This window comes from Procambarus clarkii, chromosome 27, assembly GCF_040958095.1.
Source record: "Procambarus clarkii isolate CNS0578487 chromosome 27, FALCON_Pclarkii_2.0, whole genome shotgun sequence".
Taxonomy (NCBI): domain Eukaryota; kingdom Metazoa; phylum Arthropoda; class Malacostraca; order Decapoda; family Cambaridae; genus Procambarus; species Procambarus clarkii.
In genome coordinates this window covers 12,618,885-12,642,876 of record NC_091176.1, presented here as the reverse complement: position 1 = coordinate 12,642,876, position 23,992 = coordinate 12,618,885, and the positions used below count along the sequence as shown (strand labels likewise).

Here is a 23,992-nt window from a genome sequence, read left to right as displayed (position 1 = left end):
AACCCCTGCCTCTGCTGGGGCAACAGTCACAACCCCTGCCTCTGCTGGGGCAACAGTCACAACCCCTGCCTCTGCTGGGGCAACAGTCACAACCCCTGCCTCTGCTGGGGCAACAGTCACAACCCCTGCCTCTGCTGGGGCAACAGTCACAACACGTGCTGAGAGTACCGGCGGTGGTACGGAGGTGCCATGGCCACAATCAGAGAACACTGTATGAACATCAGAGGTCCGCGGTTGTTCAACGTCCTACCAGCGAGCATCAGAAATATTGCCGGAACAACCGTGGACATCTTCAAGAGGAAACTAGATTGTTTTCTTCAAGAAGTGCCGGACCAACCGGGCTGTGGTGGGTATGTGGGCCTGCGGGCCGCTCCAAGCAACAACCTGGTGGACCAATCTCTCACAAGTCAAGCCTGGCCTCGGGCCGGGCTTGGGGGAGTGGAACTCCTCCCAGAACCCCATCAAGCAGGTATCAAGCAGGTGGTACTTGAGCCGGTACTGGGCTGGCGCTACTGCTGCTGCTGCTGCTGCTGCTGCTGCTGCTCTTGCTGTGCAGCATGTGCCGCGGGCGGTCGTGCAGCGCCCGGGGGGACGCGCCAAGGTATAAAAAACCTCACAATCCAGGTACTCATATCGCACCGCTCTCTCCGCTCTCCCACCAGCGCTCTCCTCTCTCCTGGTGCCCCCGTGGCGCCCACCACTCTCTCTCGCTCACTCTCTCACACGCTCACTTGGGTCAAGATGTTAGAGGAAAGGCCTGGACTGACTGCCAGAATGCTCCTATAAGTGTTTCATAGAGATATACTCTAGCAAGTTGAAAATGAGTGTGAGTGTGTGTGTGTGTGTGAGTGTGTGTGTGAGTGTGTGTGTGAGTGTGTGTGTGAGTGTGTGTGTGAGTGTGTGTGTGAGTGTGTGTGTGAGTGTGTGTGTGAGTGTGTGTGTGTGTGTGTGTGTGTGTGTGTGTGTGTGTGTGTGTGTGTGTGTGTGTGTGTGTGGCTACAAGAGACCAGATGAACACTCCTGTGAGTGTTCATAATGGCCGAGTGCTTAATTTGCTGCTATTGCGGTGTGTTCACTCACAGCATGAGTGGTTCTGCGTAAAAGAATCGACCTTCCTGTCAAAAAAAAAATAAGACGACTTCTAGTCAGGATTTCTAGTCTACTAAATGAAAGGCGAACCTCCCTGCTGGGGCCGGACAGTGAAACAGAGAGCTGATGGTGCACACAACACCAAATCTTTTCTTCCAGGACACACACCTGGACGTGAGCAGGTGTACGGGCGCGGTCACCCGACACATGTGCTGCCTTCAGCACGTGAACAGCGAGTCGCTCAGTGCTCTCTACACCGCACATGTCAGACCAATTGTACTGTAGATTATGAGGAACTAAATCAAAATCAAATCAAATCAAAATCAACTAGCGTGGAGGCCGCCTCCTTGTCTGTCTCACACACACTATACCTTAATTATCTGACGGAAGAAACACACAACATGATTCCTACATACAAAATACTCAGGGTATATGACTTTGACAAACTGTTTGACAAGGTTGTGGCATGAACAAGAGAAGGAACTAAAACGTGGAGTGGTGGAGGCGGAGTACCAGCATTCCGCACTGTAAGTGCCCAAAGGATTCTGGAACCTTTTCACAATGTTTAAGAATGCCGTTTCAATGTTTAAGAGTGGGATCCAAGAGCTGAGGCTCGGCTCTCGAGAGCACCAATAGTTAGATACAGCTTGGCGAGTACTTCATAGCCTCTTCCACATTCCCCAGGTTCTTTCAGGCTACACACACAGCCCCGCTCCTGTGCCAGGTAAGTCCAGTACGGGCTCACCATAGCCCGTGCTACTTGGAACTTGTTCCAAGTAGCTCAATCTATAACAACAACAACAACAACAACCAGGTTCTTTCTCTCACTGCTAGCATCTCCCTCTCTCCCTTCCATCCTCAGCTTCACTCACACTCCTTCCCATCTCTACAGCACTTCTCCTCCCCCCACAGCACTTCCCCTCCCCCCACAGCACTTCTCCTCCCCCCACAGCACTTCTCCTCCCCCCACAGCACTTCCCCTCCCCCCACAGCACTTCCCCTCCCCCCCCCCCCCACAGCACTTCCCCTCCCCCCACAGCACTTCCCCTCCCCCCACAGCACTTCCCCTCCCCCCACAGCACTTCCCCTCCCCCCCCCCCCCCCACAGCTTCCCTCCCACACTCCCAGCTTCTCATGGTGGTTCCTCACCATCCCCGGAAGGTGCTCGTGATACGCCCCCAGACTAGTCGAGAAAATGGTTACTTGACCATATTGCACAAGTAGCGTGTGTGTGTGTGTGTGTGTGTGTGTGTGTGTGTGTGTGTGTGTGTGTGTGTGTGTGTGTGGGCGTGTAGGTATGTGTGTGTGGGTATTTGGGTGTGGGCGTGCGGGTGTGGTCGTGGGTGTGTCGGGAGACTGGCAAGCCCACATCACGCCCTAACCCCCCCGCCCACGGCAACCACGACGTGGCGGTAAGGCGCTCTTACGTCCGGCTGTTTCTGGGAACGTCTTGTAAGAAGGATAAGAGAGTGCTCTCAAGGAGGCCCAAGCCAGGCTGTTGTTGACGGGGTCTGTGTTGCTGTTACGGCGTTCGAGGCTGCGCCTGGCTCTTGTAACGAGGTTCCAGGTGCATGCGAGAACGAACCGAGAGACAACGAGGAATTTTTCCGAGTGTGAGAACGAGGCCTGGCCGAGGACCGGGCCGCGGGGCCGCTAAGCCCCGAAATCATCTCAAGATAACCTCAAGATAACTAGAGGAGCGGTACAACTGTCACTATTCACAACGGTTGCTCGATGACTATCACCACCACTACAACCACCACCACCACCACTACCACCACCACCACCACCACCACTACTACCACCACTACCATCATGGTGGGCTATGGTGAGCCCGCAGAAGTAGAGCTCATTCGCCAGGATTGAATGCTAGACGCTGTTGAGCACTGTAGCTTACACATATAGCAGGGGACCCTTCCCCATGGGAAACCTTCCCTTTGGCTAGGGGGGGAGGGGGAACTCCGGAAGTATAAATAATAGCAGCCATGAGAAACATGAAATAAGCTTAGTCGAATGTGTTCTAGCCAAACTTAGCTCTCATGTTCTTACCAAAAATTCTTCAAATTGTTCTTGCCAATAGTGTCAAGGTGATGTCAGCCTCGTGTCTTTGAAGGAGTGTCCATCTACTCCAGTTTGAGCCAATCTTGCTCTTCTTGAACCCTTCTCAATACGTGTTATATATTCCTTATTAATTCTCTGGGTGAATTTTTTTTTCTTAAGAAGCGTTTTTTTTATTTTACATAAAAAGTTCTTTTTGTTTTGTTAATAAGGTTCGTATGCCTTAAAGACCTGTCCACTCAACTTTTTTTCTTTGTGGGTCTTGCGATATTCTCTCCTGGACTCGTTCATCTTGGCGTTCCCGTTTCTTAGGAATGCTTCAAGACGCCATGCCATGACAGACCCGGATGCATCAGGGGCTTCCACCTACCTCCCCAGGGGCAAAGCACACTGCAATTACCAGACGCAAGGGGACAAAGCTCTATTGGGGATATACAGGAGGATATAATGAATTCGTGACCACTCAATCTGGCCTCTGGTGTTGGCCAGTCCAGCCTGGAAATTGCGTCTCTTCACCATATCTCTCAGGGATGGTAGATACCACCGCTCGTGGGGCTGTGTTCCTGGTAGGTGTTGCCCGAGGGTGTGGTTGCTGCAGGATAGCGACCACACCGCATCAGACCGCATACATCGTCTGCAGGAATTGTATTGCCCTTGACCAAGCGACCTTGGAGACCATTCCTCCAAGCTTGTCACTAATCTTAGTGACAAGCACTTTGGGATCTTGGCCCAAAAAAAACACCAAGTCACAGTCAAGTGCCTGAAGCATGTATGAATCAAGATGTGTGCTCCAGGCCGGCCGGCGGCTGAGCGGACAGAACACTGGACACGCGATCCTGTGGTCCCGGGTTCGATCCCGGACGCCGGCAAGAAACGATGGGCAGACTTTCTTTCAACCTATGCCCCTGTTACTTAGCAGTAAATAGGTACCAGGGAGTTAGTCAGCTGTCACGGGCTGCTTCCTGGGGGTGGAGGCCTGGTCGAGGACCCGGGCCGCGGAGACACTAAGCCCCGAAATCATCTCAAGATAAACTCAAGATAAGATAACTAGGCACATATTGCAGGTTACTTTTGCCTCTTCAATTTCTTTCTTTATTATGCACCCCATACCCATCCCGTTTGCGGTGGTGTAAAGGATTACAGAGGCACATAATCGGTTCAAGAACTGAACCCTCTAGTTCGTTTAGCTAAGCAAATAACAATCTTTTGACGCTAATTACAAAATTATTAATGTTATATATACATGTACACATACTCATGCATACATGTACATATACATACGTATACATATATATACACACATACATATCTAATCACCCACACAAATACATACATCAATAATCTTTGTGTCACAAGTGATTCAACAAGAGGCTCACAACAGTCACTATACAAGGCACTTTACATCTATGGTGAGTCACACAGTTACTAGTCTTGCTGCACACCCACCCAACTGGGCGGCAGCTTTACAGTCATGTGCATGCATTACTTACAGTAAGCAAATTTTGGATACTTCGCTAAGATTTCGGGCAGCACATCATTATGAATGAAGTACTTACACATTTCTTGGACACTGTTGATGGTGTTATCTCTAAATTCCGCGATTTTTTTCACATTCCATTATATAATGACGCAAAGTATGCGAATAGTTCTGCTGACAGAGTTTACACTTAGTCAAATCTACATCAGCAGATGTTACAAACTGCCAGAGGTACTTGTAGCCGAGCCTAAGCCTAGCAGTGGTAACATCTAGAAGTCTGCTAACATTATTGGATGACCCATAGACGTGCGGTTCTTCCTGCATAATAGAATGATGATAGATGGAGTAACTGGTGTGAATTTCACTTTGCCTCAAGTCTCCGAAATTTAGTTAATGTTCCTGGGATATTGCTGCCCTCAGGCTGCTCAAAAGCAGTCCAAGTTGGTAATCAATTCCCTGTTTACGAGCAAAAGTCTTGGCCAACTCATCAGTTCTATCATGCATTCAGAGACCAATATGGGAAGGAATCCACAGGAGACAAACTCTGACTCCATCATTGATTATTTCACTATATATGTGTCTAGCTTCAGAGATAAGCACGTCAGTTATGCCTTGGGGAGCTGAGGGCAGTCAAGGATGACAAGGAGTCACTTACAATTAGCGTGTCAACTTTGGATTCATATACGCGCTCGAGTACAAGGATTATGGCAACCAATTCTGTTTGAAGAGTTTTGCCTCTCTGGCTCATAGATTTAAAAATCTTGGAAATACACTGTCCACTTGAAATCTTCAGACCTTGAGGCTGGGCTGTCTTGGCCATGGGGTTCAAGAAACGTTTTGGAAGAGAAAGCCGCACGCTTCTCTCACTGGCTCACGGGCTATTCATGCCCGTGCCACTTCATGGGTGGCTTGATCATCCATCAATGTCTGCGGTCTGTGACACAAAAGTTATCATTTGGTGTGGCTAAGATTTAGCAGTGTGTGTCGCAGACCATCAGCGGCTATACTCCCACGCTCAGCACACCTCGGATACACCTTATGAAGCCCTATTCATATTTTAATCCTTCAGAACTGGAAAGCATATTATTAATCGGATGCTAATTATTCGTACTCGTAGAAATGCAGCAATTCTTTAGTACTTGAGAGTCAAGTGATTGTGTGTGCAAACGTCAGGAGTAGCCGCGCTACATTACCCATTAAGCTGCAGCCTTACACACTGGCAGTATGTGGGTTGTGCTGCACGCTCCTGCAGACTGCAGGGGTCTGCAGGGGCTGCCTGCTTCCCACGTTGTAGACGCCGTCGGCTTCTTGCTGACTCGTGGTCATCAAGTCCTGGCACGAACAACGGCTAATCGCCTCTTCATCTTCCCCCACATTCTTCTTGTCTCTGATTTATCATCGGGTCTCACGAGTCGCTTCATATTCACTCTTTATCAACAGACTATCGCGACCTGTTTCATCCTCCCTCATGCTAATCTTCTCCTCACTGTGGCTTCCGTCCGCGAAGACCAGGTAATATATGCCCCGTCCAGAGAACGTTGTTTGAATTGTTGCTTAATTGGTAAAATGTACTTGTAGATACGTCTGTTTGTCACACACACACACACACACACACACACACACACACACACACACACACACACACACACACACACACACACACAGAGGTAGCCCCTCCTCCCCCAGCACCAAGGACACGCAGCTACCGGGCCTGGCCGCTCCACCCAGCCATTACCCAGCTGTGCGATATGGTGTCGTGATAGGCTTCCGTTCGGCCAGTCACGTTCCTCTCCCGGGCACCGCAGCCTCTCATTTGTGCTCCTGACTCAACGTCTGGGCATCACCTCCTCACTGCCGACCTCCTCGCTGCCGACCTCCTCGCTGCCGACCTCCCCAAAAGCGTTCTATAAGCTTACTTCTTGGATCTCTTTTTACGATTTTTGAGGATGAGCGATGCTAAAGCTTTAGCTTCACAGTGTTTTGCTTCTCGTGGACTGTGATGGTATTCTGGGGTCCGGTTACTGCAAATATTGATAATTATAGAGTATCTGAAGACTGGACGTTGTGTGGGGGTTGCATGAAGGGGATGTGCCAGCGTCTCACGATGGTAGTGGTGCTATCTAAAAAGACTTTCATTAAGAATTCGTTTGAGCTCATTTTTGTTTTCATTAATATTGGGCATGTCTGCCCTACACAATTTGTTAATATGTTTAAGAGATAATTTTTCATAGTTGTTCTGTTCTGTCTTAAGTAGTTTGCTAACGTCTGTGTCACCATTGAATGACTTATCTTAACAGCAGCCACAATACAAGACGTGTTTATTGTTTATTTGGATTCTTAGTACAAGTTTTTTTTTCTGGGTTTCTTCTGAATTCGCTCATGATACGTAGTTTTCTTTTGTCTTAGGCTTAATATGACGGAAGAGACTCCCCCGGGGGGAGGGGGGGTGGAGGGAGGGTTGGTGGGGGTATTGGTATATGAATAATTCTGTAATTTCCATTTTGTTTTCAATTGTAGAATGAGTTCTGTTCTAATTTGCATATTTTTTATCTTTATCCGAAATGGTATGTGTCGAGCGGGTTTTCAGTGCCACTGTGCTTCTCCCGAGGCACTGTGCTCCTCCTCCCGAGGCACTGTGCTTCTCCTCCCGAGGTCCTGTGCTTCTCCTCCCGAGGCCCTGTGCTTCTCCTCCCGAGGCCCTGTGCTCCTCCTCCCGAGGCCCTGTGCTCCTCCTCCCGAGGCCCTGTGCTTCTCCTCCCGAGGCCCTGTGCTCCTCCTCCCGAGGCCCTGTGCTCCTCCTCCCGAGGCCCTGTGCTCCTCCTCCCGAGGCCCTGTGCTCCTCCTCCCGAGGCCCTGTGCTCCTCCTCCCGAGGCCGTGTGCTTCTCCTCCCGAGGCACTGTGCTCCTCCTCCCGAGGCCCTGTGCTTCTCCTCCCGAGGCACTGTGCTGCTCCTCCCGAGGCCCTGTGCTTCTCCTCCCGAGGCACTGTGCTCCTCCTCCCGAGGCCCTGTGCTCCTCCTCCCGAGGCCCTGTGCTTCTCCTCCCGAGGCACTGTGCTCCTCCTCCCGAGGCCCTGTGCTTCTCCTCCCGAGGCACTGTGCTCCTCCTCCCGAGGCCCTGTGCTCCTCCTCCCGAGGCCCTGTGCTCCTCCTCCCGAGGCCCTGTGCTTCTCCTCCCGAGGCACTGTGCTCCTCCTCCCGAGGCCGTGTGCTTCTCCTCCCGAGGCACTGTGCTCCTCCTCCCGAGGCCCTGTGCTTCTCCTCCCGAGGCACTGTGCTCCTCCCGAGGCCCTGTGCTCCTCCTCCCGAGGCACTGTGCTTCTCCTCCCGAGGCACTGTGCTTCTCTTCCCGAGGCACTGTGCTTCTCCTCCCGAGGCACTGTGCTTCTCCCGAGGCCCTGTGCTCCTCCCGAGGCCCTGTGCTCCTCCTCCCGAGGCACTGTGCTCCTCCTCCCGAGGCCCTGTGCTTCTCCTCCCGAGGCCCTGTGCTTCTCCTCCCGAGGCACTGTGCTCCTCCTCCCGAGGCCCTGTGCTTCTCCTCCCGAGGCACTGTGCTCCTCCTCCCGAGGCCCTGTGCTCCTCCTCCCGAGGCACTGTGCTCCTCCTCCCGAGGCCCTGTGCTCCTCCTCCCGAGGCACTGTGCTTCTCCTCCCGAGGCACTGTGCTTCTCTTCCCGAGGCACTGTGCTTCTCCTCCCGAGGCCCTGTGCTCCTCCTCCCGAGGCACTGTGCTTCTCCTCCCGAGGCACTGTGCTTCTCTTCCCGAGGCACTGTGCTTCTCCTCCCGAGGCACTGTGCTTCTCCTCCCGAGGCACTGTGCTCCTCCTCCCGAGGCACTGTGCTCCTCCTCCCGAGGCACTGTGCTCCTCCTCCCGAGGCCCTGTGCTCCTCCTCCCGAGGCCCTGTGCTCCTCCTCCCGAGGCACTGTGCTTCTCCTCCCGAGGCACTGTGCTCCTCCTCCCGAGGCCCTGTGCTCCTCCTCCCGAGGCACTGTGCTCCTCCTCCCGAGGCACTGTGCTCCTCCTCCCGAGGCACTGTGCTCCTCCTCCCGAGGCACTGTGCTTCTCCTCCCGAGGCACTGTGCTCCTCCTCCCGAGGCACTGTGCTTCTCCACCCGAGGCACTGTGCTCCTCCTCCCGAGGCACTGTGCTCCTCCTCCCGAGGCACTGTGCTTCTCCTCCCGAGGCACTGTGCTCCTCCCGAGGCACTGTGCTCCTCCTCCCGAGGCACTGTGCTTCTCCTCCCGAGGCACTGTGCTTCTCCTCCCGAGGCACTGTGCTTCTCCTCCCGAGGCACTGTGCTTCTCCTCCCGAGGCACTGTGCTCCTCCTCCCGAGGCACTGTGCTTCTCCTCCCGAGGCACTGTGCTCCTCCTCCCGAGGCCCTGTACAGGAAGGCTATCCTCCAAGGTCAGCGCCTTGGCCTCCAAGTTTGGGCTCTGGGGCGACTGTCGAGGTGAAGTGAGGGTTAGAGTAATTGTAGCCAGGTGGTCTCTGTGGTACACCTGGCCCAGTAGCCAGGTGGTCACTGTGGCACACCTGGCCCAGTAGCCAGGTGGTCACTGTGGCACACCTGGCCCAGTAGCCAGGTGGTCACTATGGCACACCTGGACCAGTAGCCAGGTGGTCACTGTGGCACACCTGGCCCAGTAGCCAGGTGGTCACTGTGGCACACCTGGACCAGTAGCCAGGTGGTCACTGTGGCACACCTGGCCCAGTAGCCAGGTGGTCACTGTGGCATAGCTGGCCCAGTAGCCAGGTGGTCACTGTGGCACACCTGGACCAGTAGCCAGGTGGTCACTGTGGTACACCTGGACCAGTAGCCAGGTGGTCACTGTGGTACACCTGAACCAGTAGCCAGGTGGTCACTGTGGTACACCTGAACCAGTAGCCAGGTGGTCACTGTGGTACACCTGAACCAGTAGCCAGGTGGTCACTGTGGTACACCTGAACCAGTAGCCAGGTGGTCACTGTGGTACACCTGAACCAGTAGCCAGGTGGTCACTGTGGTACACCTGAACCAGTAGCCAGGTGGTCACTGTGGTACACCTGAACCAGTAGCCAGGTGGTCACTGTGGTACACCTGAACCAGTAGCCAGGTGGTCACTGTGGTACACCTGAACCAGTAGCCAGGTGGTCACTGTGGTACACCTGAACCAGTAGCCAGGTGGTCACTGTGGTACACCTGAACCAGTAGCCAGGTGGTCACTGTGGTACACCTGAACCAGTAGCCAGGTGGTCACTGTGGTACACCTGAACCAGTAGCCAGGTGGTCACTGTGGTACACCTGAACCAGTAGCCAGGTGGTCACTGTGGTACACCTGAACCAGTAGCCAGGTGGTCACTGTGGTACACCTGAACCAGTAGCCAGGTGGTCACTGTGGTACACCTGAACCAGTAGCCAGGTGGTCACTGTGGTACACCTGAACCAGTAGCCAGGTGGTCACTGTGGTACACCTGAACCAGTAGCCAGGTGGTCACTGTGGTACACCTGGCCCAGTAGCCAGGTGGTCACTGTGGTACACCTGAACCAGTAGCCAGGTGACTGTGATTCGATGTTGTTGCCTTCTACAAGTTTAGCAGTGATGCTGATCTGTGGCAGGGAAGAACATCACCGTTCACACGGGTGTGGCAGGGAAGAACATCACCGTTCACACGGGTGTGGCAGGGAAGAACATCACCGTTCACACGGGTGTGGAGCAGGGAAGAACATCACCGTTCACACGGGTGTGGAGCAGGGAAGAACATCACCATTCACACGGGTGTGGAGCAGGGAAGAACATCACCATTCACACGGGTGTGGCAGGGAAGAACATCACCGTTCACACGGGTGTGGAGCAGGGAAGAACATCACCGTTCACACGGGTGTGGAGCAGGGAAGAACATCACCATTCACACGGGTGTGGCAGGGAAGAACATCACCGTTCACACGGGTGTGGAGCAGGGAAGAACATCACCATTCACACGGGTGTGGAGCAGGGAAGAACATCACCATTCACACGGGTGTGGCAGGGAAGAACATCACCGTTCACACGGGTGTGGAGCAGGGAAGAACATCACCATTCACACGGGTGTGGAGCAGGGAAGAACATCACCATTCACACGGGTGTGGAGCAGGGAAGAACATCACCGTTCACACGGGTGTGGAGCAGGGAAGAACATCACCATTCACACGGGTGTGGAGCAGGGAAGAACATCACCATTCACACGGGTGTGGAGCAGGGAAGAACATCACCATTCACACGGGTGTGGCAGGGAAGAACATCACCGTTCACACGGGTGTGGAGCAGGGAAGAACATCACCGTTCACACGGGTGTGGAGCAGGGAAGAACATCACCATTCACACGGGTGTGGCAGGGAAGAACATCACCGTTCACACGGGTGTGGAGCAGGGAAGAACATCACCGTTCACACGGGTGTGGAGCAGGGAAGAACATCACCATTCACACGGGTGTGGAGCAGGGAAGAACATCACCATTCACACGGGTGTGGAGCAGGGAAGAACATCACCATTCACACGGGTGTGGCAGGGAAGAACATCACCGTTCACACGGGTGTGGCAGGGAAGAACATCACCGTTCACACGGGTGTGGAGCAGGGAAGAACATCACCATTCACACGGGTGTGGCAGGGAAGAACATCACCGTTCACACGGGTGTGGCAGGGAAGAACATCACCATTCACACGGGTGTGGCAGGGAAGAACATCACCATTCACACGGGTGTGGCAGGGAAGAACATCACCATTCACACGGATGTGGTTACTTGGCAGAACTTCTGTACACAGTTTTTGTCTCTTTGTCAACATTACGCGTCACTGTTCCGATCATGTTCACATTCAAATAACCCAACCCACACATGAGGTGCAGACGACGACGTTTTGGTCCTTCCTGGACCATTATGCGACTGTGTTTATGTGTTATGCGGACCCTTATGCGTTACATCGGTTCTTCCTGGACTCTGTAACGAGTTTTGGTCCCTCCTGGACCACTATCTGATCGTAACATTGACTTAATAAGGGTTCAGGACGGACCGAAATGTCGTCGCTTTCAAGTGAAAGTGGCCGAATAAGAGACTGAAATGGCGTTAACATAAGGTTCCAGGACGAACCGAAACCTCGTCACATAAGGATCCAGGACGGACAGAAACACCGTCGCTTTCAAGTGCGAGTAAAGCTATGTTGTTTCAGCCCTCCAATATTGTGACTCTCTCTGCAAATTCACTTTCAGCTCTGAAACCTGTCATTGTTCTTGCCCGTTGGATGCATCACACCCAAAGACAGTTCCCGGAGGAGCCCAAGACGCGACCCACTCATTAAGATCAATTATCTTGACAGTCTCCTGTGTTTTTCCACGTTCGGTATCCAGAGTCACATCTCTCCCACGGGTCGGTGAGAGCCAGCTGGAAATAAAAGGTTAGTTTAATAGATCATTTCATGATATTGCCCTGGTACCCCGTAGCCTCGGCCAGGTGAGAGGTATTCTCGCTCTGTGTACCTCATTTTACTCCAGTTAATCGTCATCGTCTCAGAAGAACATAGTTATGGTAAGAATGAATGGAGGCGGCCTTGTGTAGCAGGAGTCTTGCTAGATGTGGAGGGCCATGGAAGGTTTCACAAGCCGAGGGCACGCTGTCCCGCCCAAATAAACAAGCATCGTTGGCTATAAGATTAGGCTGTTCGACGACTGTGAGTTATTCTAGACCAGTGGAAATGGTCTATTTCATCTGGGTAACGGTCATTGATTATTAAGTATGTGCCCATCCTTGGCACTTACTTAATACTCTAGTTCAGGTGACCCCAGTAGTGATGCCAAGTCAAGTGGCACTTAAAGTGATTAAAATTAAGTGACGGATCCGGAGAGCAACCCCAGACATTACTCAAAAAAGTAATATATGAGATAATATTTTGAGTTCTACGCTAAAAACGCTTTTTGACCCGACCAGGATCAAAGTATTTAAGGAAATTCCTGTTTCAATTCCTTTGACTATAATTATACTTGGGTGTGTGGTTGTTTTGTTGTATATATATTCACGGGAATGGTGCGGGGGTCGGAAGTCCTCCACCTGGGGCTCGTGCGGCCCCCCAGGCTCTCCTTCAGGAGGCTGGGGTCGTTCTTGTCCTTGCTGGGGTGGTTCTTCTCCCGCCCCGACCACGGCGGTCTCCGGGTTTGGGGTCCCTGTGTCTTCTTTTACCAACTTCGAGGTTAACTCCGGAGCTGGAGCCCCCTGGGGGTAGTTCATTGTTGCCTTCATCCTCGTTCTGACAGTTCCTGCGACGGCGCTGGAACCAATCGTATTGGCGTTTGCCTTTCTAACCGGAGAGTTTCGGCGCCGTGGAAAGGGGTGGGGGGGGGGGAGACCTGCTGCATGGGTAACAGCTTCTCCCCCGTATCTACCTACCTTGGCTTTGCGCCCCTGGAGTGGCAGTCCAGACCGGCAACCAGAGCACAACTCCATAGTCCCCTGAGACTGACGGATGCCTACTACTATAGTAACGATGAGGACCATAGTATATGTACCGACCTACAACGAAATTAGAACGTAGAAATCTGAACTATTGAGTTTAACAAACCGGAAAATTTTTTTTACTTACAAGTAAAAAATTAACTTATCCTAACCTCACTAGGCCTAATACACGATATCTGAGGCCTAATATAGTACATACGTGTGCTATAATAGGCCTATGAATATTTACGTTTGTGGTTTAACTTCATTTATTTTAAATGAATTCCTTACTAGTCAGTATACTACTAACAGCTAAGAACGTACGAATTCTGACTATTGACGATGGTCACAATAAGTACTATGTAAAGAGGAGGATGGGCTGCAGCCGGCACTTGCCAAGCCTTGAGGGACGCTGCTGTAGAGATGGTGGGCCGCTCTCAATGTGTGGTTAAATTAAAGGTGCTCAGGTGAGCGTCCGGTCAAGTGCTCGGGTGAAGGGGTGAGTCGAGGCCCAAGGTGGGACACCCCCAGGCTGGGACACCCAGGCTGGGACACCCAGGCTGGGATACCCAGGATGGGATACCCAGCTGGTCAAGTGGGCATCTCGTCTTCGTCTCGTATACCCGCAAGCCTCGTCTTTTCGTGGCGTCAGCTGGTCTCCGTGGCACTACGAGGGCCAGGGTTTGGGTCATTATCGAGATTAATGCCTTCATCCCTCGTTTCTGAGGCCGTGGGAGCCTCGGGTCACACTCATTCAGTCCCTCCCTCCCTCCCATACCCCCGCGTCATCGTACTCAACCTCGGCCCAGGGAATATATTCAAAGCCGTGCGTAAAGCCACTTCAAGACGTGCGTAAAGCCACTTCAAGACGTGCGTAAAGCCACTTCAAGACGTGCGTAAAGCCACTTCAAGACGTGCGTAAAACTCTTGCGCCAGTGATGACGGAGGTGGTGAACATCATAACACACATTATGTGTGTGGCTGATGTGGACCATCAGCCACACACATTAAAGATGGTCGGCGGACACTGCCTTACTACTCGTGATGTGTCTTGTCGTGGGCCGAGCACTGGGGCACCTGCTGGGGGCGTCAGCGTTGTCACCCCTGTGAGACTGACACATGAACGTGGACGGGAGGACTGACAACCTCCTCCGGTACACGACACCTGTGTAATTACCACCACCGTCTGGTAATTACACAGGTGTCTCCTGGCCCCTCTGACACCTTCCTTCCTTCCTTCCTTCCTTCCTTCCTTCCTTCTCTTTGAATTAACAAACATTCGATCGTTTGACTAACGTGATTTTGTACTTCCATCTTCTGCCAACACGTTATCCTCGTTATCAAGGAATGGAACGAGGAACATGTAATAGGTCGGTGTATCTCACAGCTCACTAAATAATCACGAAGGTACACGATTATTCTTCACTATCTGAGTAAATATCAGGAAAGTGTCGGGTGGGCGGGGCGGGGCGCGGGAGGTGCGTGTGTCAGGGCGCCCCGGCGCCAGGGTGGACTCCTCACAACGTCAACAACGAGATCGTAAACTTGGTGGAAATTTCATATGCTTGGTTGGCGTTGGGAGGCGCGGGGATCATTGTGGCGAAAGGCTTCAGAGGCGGGCGTGCGGCTGTCGTTCGGTGGTCGTGCCGTGTCGTGTGGTTATCGGTATTGGCTGATCGTGCGGTATCCTACCGGTAGGTCATGATATCGTGGCAGCGCATATTGGCCACACGAAATGTTGAGTGGGAAGGAAGCCCCCAAGAGACGATTAAGAGTGGTGGAGGCGCGGGTAACATGCGACAGTCCCGGGCCCTGCCGGCCGCCTCCCGTTCCCACGAGACCATGAAATTCTCGCGATATTGTGAGAGGGCGGCCAGGAGGAGGCCCGAGCCACGTGAGGGTCAGTATGGACTGCTGACCTGGTCGACCTCACGCCCACCCGCCTACCTCACGCCCACCCGCCTACCTCACGCCCACCCGCCTACCTCACGCCCACCCGCCTACCTCACGCCCACCCGCCTACCTCACGCCCACCCGCTTACCTCACGCCCACCCGCTTACCTCACGCCCACCCGCCTACCTCACGCCCACCCGCTTACCGCACGCCCACCCACCTACCTCACCACCATCAAGTGTTCTCAAATTTGCCGGAAATAAGGTACTTGATACAACTCTCGTTTTTTTTTTTAAATGTATCTCGTAGACTTGTGGGACGGCGTCCGAGCCCCTTCATCACTTCTACAGAGGTACTGTAGTAGTAGTAGTAGAAGACTCTACAGGTACTGCTTGCTGTCAGTTGAACTGTGACACCATCTTGGCTGCAGGTATGTGGCAGTTGAGCATGTGTGTGTGTGTGTGGGACTCTGGATGACAGGTGGTGTGAAGTGTGTGTGCAGGAGCCGCACTACACCACACTGTATGACTACACCATCACACTGTATACTGTGTATATACCTTTCACACAGTATACAGTGTGACGGAGGAACGTAGGAACGTTGCCACGTTCTGAACGTTCTTCACACATCTGAAGATAAAGCTAAACACACGTTGCATGAAATGACGAAATGTTAGGAACTAACAGCTGAGTGGACAGCGCTACGGATTCGTACTCCTGAGGTTCCGGGTTCGATCCCCGGTGGAGGCGGAAACAAATGAGCAGAGTTTCTTTCACCCTCATGCTCCTGTTACCTAGCAGTAAATAGATACTGTACCTGGGAGTTAGACAGCTGCTACGGGCTGCTTCCTGGGGGAAGTGTAACAAAAAAGAGGCCTGGTCGAGGACCGGGCCGCGGGGACGATAAGCTCCCGAAATCATCTCAAGATAACGGGACGGGAACTGGGATAGGAGGTTAAGGAACCGGTGTTCAACAGATGTGGACCATCGAGGATTGAACGGCGACTTGCAAGAAACAAGGTCGTCGCTGTATCAACCAGAGCGCCAATATCTATTTAGCGTCTTCAGTTTCACGAAGAAACGCTCCTTAAAGGTTCATATCATCGCCGTTTTGTTTCAATGTTTATCAGCGTCATCTACAGCCATCAACTCCCTTTTCTCTTACATTAAACCCAACACTAAAGAAATAAGAAGAATTTACGGCAGTCCCCCAAATTCCGAGAAAGTTTGAGGACTGTGAGCCACACGCGAGAAGCCTTCCATCCGATACCAAAATGAGGATGCCTTTCAAATTACTATATTCTGGCGATGCATATAGAACTGTGATGTTGTCTGCCTGGCATGGCGGGCGTGTGTAGCACTTGAGGTGTCCCACGGGTGTACCACGGGTGTACCATGGGTGCAGTACCAGTGGTGTACCACGGGTGCAGTACCAGTGGTGTACCACGGGTGCGGTACCAGTGGTGTACCACGAGTGCAGTACCACTGGTGTACTACGGGTGCAGTACCACTGGTGTACCACGGGTGCAGTACCACTGGTGTACCACGAGTGCAGTACCACTAGTGTACCACGGGTGCAGTACCACTGGTGTACCACGGGTGCGGTACCACGGGTTTACTTTCACGTGTGAAGTAAGGAGAGGAGAGACGGAGGGGGGGAGACGTCCACAATAGTATGACAGTACATCCTGTTTTTATGTTCTGGTAAATATGGTGTTGCAATAGTAACGGTGCAGGGCCGGGTGAAGGGTTGTGGTGGCGCCACACCCCTGACGTGAGAGACCTGAAGGGCCGTGTTAAGAGCCCCGGGGCCCTCGTCCTCCGGCCCCGGGGTCCTCGTCCTCCGGCCCCGGGGTCCTCGTCCTCCGGCCCCGGGGCCCTCGTCCTCCGGCCCCGGGGCCCTCGTCCTCCAGCCCCGGGGCCCTCGTTCTCCAGCCCCGGGGCCCTCGTCCTCCAGCCCCGGGGCCCTCGTCCTCCAGCCCCGGGGCCCTCGTCCTCCAGCCCCGGGGCCCTCGTCCTCCGGCCCCGGGGCCCTCGTCCTCCGGCCCCGGGGCCCTCGTCCTCCAGCCCCGGGGCCCTCGTCCTCCGGCCCCGGGGCCCTCGTCCTCCGGCCCCGGGGCCCTCGTCCCCCAGCCCCGGGGCCCTCGTCCTCCAGCCCCGGGGCCCTCGTCCTCCAGCCCCGGGGCCCTCGTCCTCCGGCCCCGGGGCCCTCGTCCTCCAGCCCCGGGGCCCTCGTCCTCCGGCCCCGGGGCCCTCGTCCTCCGGCCCCGGGGCCCTCGTCCTCCAGCCCCGGGGCCCCTCGTCCTCCAGCCCCGGGGCCCCTCGTCCTCCGGCCCCGGGGCCCCTCGTCCTCCGGCCCCGGGGCCCTCGTCCTCCAGCCCCGGGGCCCTCGTCCTCCAGCCCCGGGGCCCTCGTCCTCCAGCCCCGGGGCCCTCGTCCTCCAGCCCCGGGGCCCTCGTCCACCGGCCCAAGCTGCAGGTCAAGTACGTCGATTTTTAATTGGTCTGTATTTTACCTTTCACACTGTATGGAACTGACTGTTCCATACAGCTGTAGTATCGATGTTTTCTTCCAAATATGATTGAATATCGTCAGTGTTAGATCAGGGGTTTTGGGTTCGTTGATCAAGGACGTGTTTATGTTACAGGTTGTATAGGTACAGGAAGCGGGTCCCTCAAGCCAAGTAAGTCAAATGTACTGACTGATGAAGAAGTCAGTAAGTCAGTATTCAATGTGTACTCAACAGACCTTGACGTTTAGCTGGTCTGATCAATAGCGACTCAAAGTGCTGTGCGCATACGTTCTGGGAGCCTTTATTATTCTGAGGGAGTTTGAAGCTTCGTGGCGCTCTAGGGAAGGATATTTTGAAACTCGCATTCAGGCCAAGATCTCATCCATTTACTGACGGAGAAGAATCCAATCCATTTGCTACCAGACCGAGGTCCCAACCGTTTACTTCTAGGCCAGAATCGAATACATGTGCTACTAGGGAAGGATCCAATCCGTATGCTACCAGGACAGGGTCCGGTTCGACCACACCAGGTTCCCACAGTCGGAAGTCTTCAAGTTCCTTACAAACGGCGTAGTACGCATACATGTGGTACTGAGTACGGAAGGTGGACGACGGCTCGTGATCTACTGTCAGGCCGACCCACCTCTTCCTCCTCCTTGGCCCGAAGGCATCGTGAGGAGGCCAGAGTCGTCTTATGCAGCTACGAGACACGATGAAGACGGAACACTACCTGATTTTTGCCATTTTTCTCAGAGTTTTTCCAGATTCCGTGAGGAGGTGTACCCGACAGCCCACTCGGAACATTCACTTTGTGTGATTGACTGCCGGTGTCAGATGTGCCACAGGATGCCAGGGAGATGGTGCACTTGTATTACGCGAAGGTGCTACACTTGCGACATGTGAAGGTACACTTCTGGTACGTGCAGACGGTACACTTCAAACACGTGTAAATACAATGTTTACGGTGATGGTACACTTATGACACATCTAGGAGACACTTAATATGTCTACTTAAGAGGAGTACGGTTGAACCTCCAGTATGCTGGCATCTTGCAACGGGGAAAGAAACTTTAACATGAAGAACGTCTCCGAGGCTAGGAGGCTCGCAGCCCGAAGACATCATTAAAGACACCTGCAGAGGGACTTCAACTGAAGACAGTACACTCGAGGCAGGCAACCACTTGAGCTGGACGGTAGAGCATCGGCCTAGCTTCATGCAGGTCAGCGTTCAATCCCCAGCCGTCTAAGTGGTTGGGCACTATTCCTTCCCTTCATTCTATTCCAAAAACCTTATCCTCATCCCTTCCAAGTATTCGTAATGGCTTGGAGTTACGGCCATTGGATGGCCATTACGACCATCCCTGTAATGGTAATGGCTTGGAGCGCTCTCCCGATAATTACCTTACTTTACACTTGAGGCAGGAGAAGGGCAGCTGGCAGAGCTCTGATGCGCGTAGAGGTTTAAAAGGTTTATAAAACACCAATGATCGGTAGACACAGGTGTCACTCTCGGCCTACCTCAGTTATCCCTCAGCTCATCGACTGAGGGTAACTTTCGACACGTGTTCAAAGATTTCCCGGATGTAACTCGGCGCTTGTGGTTCATAGTAGCGACGACCCTTACTGAAGCGCGTCAGTTGCTCTCACTGTTTGATAGAGGCTGGCGAGTAATACCAGTGAGCTTGGTGACATGAACACGTTGGAGAGAACAGCTACGGAAAATGAGTATGAACGTTCGTGACACGTTTGTGGCACTTACGCTTGTGGCAAGTGACATCAAGACAAGTGACAGTGAGAAAGATGGGTGCCATGCAGTGCCTGAACGACCATCAGACCCTCCAGGCCCACTCCTCGTGAAGACTTAAGATAAGCGGAACCTCCGTAGTGGGCCTGTTGGTACATTCTCAGTGGGGCCCCTTTAGACCCAACCTCTCTCTCCTATATTATACCTATTGGCCATTTTTTTAAAGCTAGCCATTCCATTTGTGTGTGTAATGGAAAGGCAGGCAACCTAGTCTACTTTCTATCCACCCCCGATGCGAAATAATTATTTCAAATCCTTCCTGAAACGAAACTTCTCCGGGTTAGATCCATCGTTCAGAGTTCAGACCTGGTTTGATAGTTTCATGATCTTGTTCACATCTTCACTGTTGATGCGCTTTATAGATCAGAAGACACGAGATAGAGAAACCAAAGAGTAGAGTAAACAGAGATACGTCTTCGACGAGCAAAATATCAACTCACATAACTGAAGCTATAACTCTTTATATTCTCGGACTAGAGACTATGTGGCGTTCTCCAGGTTATTCTAGACCAGAGTCCTTATATGTTCATTACCGGATCCTAGACCCGGCACAGACCCAGGCGGCCAGGGAGGCGTGGGGGCGGCCAGGGAGGCGTGGGGCCGGCCAGGGAGGCGTGGGGACGGCCAGGGAGGCGTGGGGCCGGCCAGGGAGGCGTGGGGGCGGCCAGGGAGGCGTGGGTGGCGGCCAGGGAGGCGTGGGGCCGGCCAGGGAGGCGTGGGGCCGGCCAGGGAGGCGTGGGGCCGGCCAGGGAGGCGTGGGTGGCGGCCAGGGAGGCGTGGGGCCGGCCAGGGAGGCGTGGGGCCGGCCAGGGAGGCGTGGGGGCGGCCAGGGAGGCGTGGGGGCGGCCAGGGAGGCGTGGGTGGCGGCCAGGGAGGCGTGGGTGGCGGCCAGGGAGGCGTGGGTGGCGGCCAGGGAGGCGTGGATGGCGGCCAGGGAGGCGTGGGTGGCGGCCAGGGAGGCGTGGGGGCGGCCAGGGAGGCGTGGGGGCGGCCAGGGAGGCGTGGGGGCGGCCAGGGAGGCGTGGGGCCGGCCAGGGAGGCGTGGGGCCGGCCAGGGAGGCGTGGGTGGCGGCCAGGGAGGCGTGGGTGGCGGCCAGGGAGGCGTGGGGCCGGCCAGGGAGGCGTGGGTGGCGGCCAGGGAGGCGTGGGTGGCGGCCAGGGAGGCGTGGGTGGCGGCCAGGGAGGCGTGGGGGCGGCCAGGGAGGCATGGGGGCGGCCAGGGAGGCATGGGGGCGGCCAGGGAGGCATGGGGGCGGCCAGGGAGGCGTGGGGCCGGCTAGGGAGGCGTGGGGGCGGCCAGGGAGGCGTGGGGGCGGCCAGGGAGGCGTGGGGGCGGCCAGGGAGGCGTGGGTGGCGGCCAGGGAGGCGTGGGTGGCGGCCAGGGAGGCGTGGGTGGCGGCCAGGGAGGCGTGGGGCCGGCCAGGGAGGCGTGGGGGCGGCCAGGGAGGCGTGGGGCCGGCCAGGGAGGCGTGGGGCCGGCCAGGGAGGCGTGGGTGGCGGCCAGGGAGGCGTGGGTGGCGGCCAGGGAGGCGTGGGTGGCGGCCAGGGAGGCGTGGGTGGCGGCCAGGGAGGCGTGGGTGGCGGCCAGGGAGGCGTGGGGGCGGCCAGGGAGGCGTGGGGCCGGCCAGGGAGGCGTGGGGCCGGCCAGGGAGGCGTGGGTGGCGGCCAGGGAGGCGTGGGTGGCGGCCAGGGAGGCGTGGGTGGCGGCCAGGGAGGCGTGGGTGGCGGCCAGGGAGGCGTGGGTGGCGGCCAGGGAGGCGTGGGTGGCGGCCAGGGAGGCGTGGGTGGCGGCCAGGGAGGCGTGGGTGGCGGCCAGGGAGGCGTGGGTGGCGGCCAGGGAGGCGTGGGTGGCGGCCAGGGAGGCGTGGGTGGCGGCCAGGGAGGCGTGGGTGGCGGCCAGGGAGGCGTGGGTGGCTGCCAGGGAGGCGTGGGTGGCGGCCAGGGAGGCGTGGGTGGCGGCCAGGGAGGCGTGGGGGCGGCCAGGGAGGCGTGGGGGCGGCCAGGGAGGCGTGGGGGCGGCCAGCAAGAGGGTGCGTGCGACGGTATTCAAATGAGGCAGGATACGGGCCGCCTCCCTCGAGAAAGTGAATAACTATACTCACGCCGCCAGTGACTTGGGAATGGTGAGCAAATTAAGAAGAGCTTAGGAACTTGCAGAGGTGCCGATGAGGGGGCATAACAGGTGCTGCAGCCGGGCACTATAACAACAGGTGCTGCAGCCGGGCACTATAACAACAGGTGCTGCAGCCGGGCACTATAACAACAGGTGCTGCAGCCGGGCACTATAACAACAGGTGCTGCAGCTGGGCACTATAACAACAGGTGCTGCAGCCGGGCACTATAACAACAGGTGCTGCAGCCGGGCACTATAACAACAGGTGCTGCAGCCGGGCACTATAACAACAGGTGCTGCAGCCGGGCACTATAACAACAGGTGCTGCAGCCGGGCACTATAACAACAGGTGCTGCAGCCGGGCACTATAACAACAGGTGCTGCAGCCGGGCACTATAACAACAGGTGCTGCAGCCGGGCACTATAACAACAGGTGCTGCAGCCGGGCACTATAACAACAGGTGCTGCAGCCGGGCACTATAACAACAGGTGCTGCAGCCGGGCACTATAACAACAGGTGCTGCAGCCGGGCACTATAACAACAGGTGCTGCAGCCGGGCACTATAACAACAGGTGCTGCAGCTGGGCACTATAACAACAGGTGCTGCAGCCGGGCACTATAACAACAGGTGCTGCAGCCGGGCACTATAACAACAGGTGCTGCAGCCGGGCACTATAACAACAGGTGCTGCAGCCGGGCACTATAACAACAGGTGCTGCAGCCGGGCACTATAACAACAGGTGCTGCAGCCGGGCACTATAACAACAGGTGCTGCAGCCGGGCACTATAACAACAGGTGCTGCAGCCGGGCACTATAATGTAAGACAAACCTGCCTCCAACTGGATATTGCTGGGGTTCACTCCCTGGAACAATGAAGATATTAACGGTGACACTGTTAACACTGGTGCCACCACCTACCCACCACCTGCAGGTGCCACCACCTACCCACCACCTGCAGGTGCCACCACCTACCCACCACCTGCAGGTGCCACCACCTACCCACCACCTGCAGGTGCCACCACCTACCCACCACCTGCAGGTGCCGCCACCTACCCACCACCTGCAGGTGCCGCCACCTACCCACCACCTGCAGGTGCCGCCACCTACCCACCACCTGCAGGTGCCGCCACCTACCCACCACCTGCAGGTGCCGCCACCTACCCACCACCTGCAGGTGCCGCCACCTACCCACCACCTGCAGGTGCCGCCACCTACCCACCACCTGCAGGTGCCGCCACCTACCCACCACCTGCAGGTGCCGCCACCTACCCACCACCTGCAGGTGCCGCCACCTACCCACCACCTGCAGGTGCCGCCACCTACCCACCACCTGCAGGTGCCGCCACCTACCCACCACCTGCAGGTGCCGCCACCTACCCACCACCTGCAGGTGCCGCCACCTACCCACCACCTGCAGGTGCCGCCACCTACCCACCACCTGCAGGTGCCGCCACCTACCCACCACCTGCAGGTGCCGCCACCTACCCACCACCTGCAGGTGCCGCCACCTACCCACCACCTGCAGGTGCCGCCACCTACCCACCACCTGCAGGTGCCGCCACCTACCCACCACCTGCAGGTGCCGCCACCTACCCACCACCTGCAGGTGCCGCCACCTACCCACCACCTGCAGGTGCCGCCACCTACCCACCACCTGCAGGTGCCGCCACCTACCCACCACCTGCAGGTGCCGCCACCTACCCACCACCTGCAGGTGCCGCCACCTACCCACCACCTGCAGGTGCCGCCACCTACCTACCACCTGCAGGTCTGTATTCCCCTCAACCTTAGCAGATGATGCCATGACGTGCCACACTGACTACACTCTACCTTCTGGAAGACGGTTCAGAGTCCTCCAAGATGCTGTGCACTTGGCGGCTCTTGCAGTGAAGTGCCGTAATCACCAATAAAGCCCCCCCCCCCCCAAGCTGCAGTTGTCACCTCATTCTCGTCCACTGGCTATTGCCTGACTGACCGTCTCGGAGTTTCAGGCTACCTGCCTCAGTTTCCCGCCAATTAGTTCATATCTGGAAAATCCTTATTGGCTATTTCAAACAGAGCTTTCCCCTGATTGGTTGAATTCTATTTCAGAGATCGTTAGGATTTCTGCTGGAATATTGCAAGTTACGTTCTTTTATTTGTCCTGTCTTTGGACGTTTGACTTGTTGGCTATAAATATACAATTAACAATATAATTACGGAAAAATGACTCCAAAAATATATAGATGTTCAATGTTAACAGCTGGCGAGGCAAGATAACCCCAAATGTGGCAGTAATGGACAGCAGTGTGACAACAATTGTAGGTGATTGGGTCAACAGGTGTTGTGGCCCCTCCTCTAGCGTGGCAGCTCGTCCTCGCATACAGAGCTCCAAGCTCGTTAATCCAGCCGCCAAACCCCCTGTTTATGAATGAAAAGCGGTTTACACACGACTCACAACTGATGAGGTCCGAACACGTCCGGAACAACTGCTTCGCTCACGTCCTCTGTTCGAACCACACTTCTATAAATGCCAGCCCGTCCTCCAAACAAAGATCCAAAAGTGATTCCATGCACCCGCCAAACCCGCTGTTTATGAATGAAAAGCGGTTTACACACGACT

General features: G+C 55.4%; 4 protein-coding genes across 4 annotated transcripts; 1 reads left to right on the top strand and 3 right to left on the bottom strand.

Moving 5' to 3' along the window:
• Window positions 1-6,536: 6,536 nt before the first annotated feature.
• Window positions 6,537-12,873, bottom strand: LOC138369116 (damage suppressor protein-like). Its single transcript, XM_069332054.1, has 3 exons — window positions 12,685-12,873; window positions 7,237-9,068; window positions 6,537-6,645 (listed from the first exon to the last, which is right to left on the bottom strand). Exons 1-3 carry the CDS (start codon window positions 12,871-12,873, stop codon window positions 6,537-6,539), a joined length of 2,130 nt encoding a protein of 709 aa, XP_069188155.1.
• Window positions 12,874-19,804: 6,931 nt separating this feature from the next.
• LOC138369115 (uncharacterized) lies at window positions 19,805-20,503 on the bottom strand. Its single transcript, XM_069332053.1, has one exon. The coding sequence runs from the start codon at window positions 20,501-20,503 to the stop codon at window positions 19,805-19,807; it is 699 nt and encodes a 232-aa protein (XP_069188154.1).
• Window positions 20,504-20,551: 48 nt separating this feature from the next.
• LOC138369114 (antifreeze protein Maxi-like) lies at window positions 20,552-21,452 on the bottom strand. The gene is made up of 2 exons (XM_069332052.1): window positions 21,439-21,452; window positions 20,552-21,350 (listed from the first exon to the last, which is right to left on the bottom strand). Exons 1-2 carry the CDS (start codon window positions 21,450-21,452, stop codon window positions 20,552-20,554), a joined length of 813 nt encoding a protein of 270 aa, XP_069188153.1.
• Window positions 21,453-22,261: 809 nt separating this feature from the next.
• On the top strand, window positions 22,262-23,188 carry LOC138369113 (uncharacterized). The gene has a single exon (XM_069332051.1). It carries the CDS (start codon window positions 22,262-22,264, stop codon window positions 23,186-23,188), a length of 927 nt encoding a protein of 308 aa, XP_069188152.1.
• The last annotated feature ends 804 nt before the right edge of the window (window positions 23,189-23,992 follow it).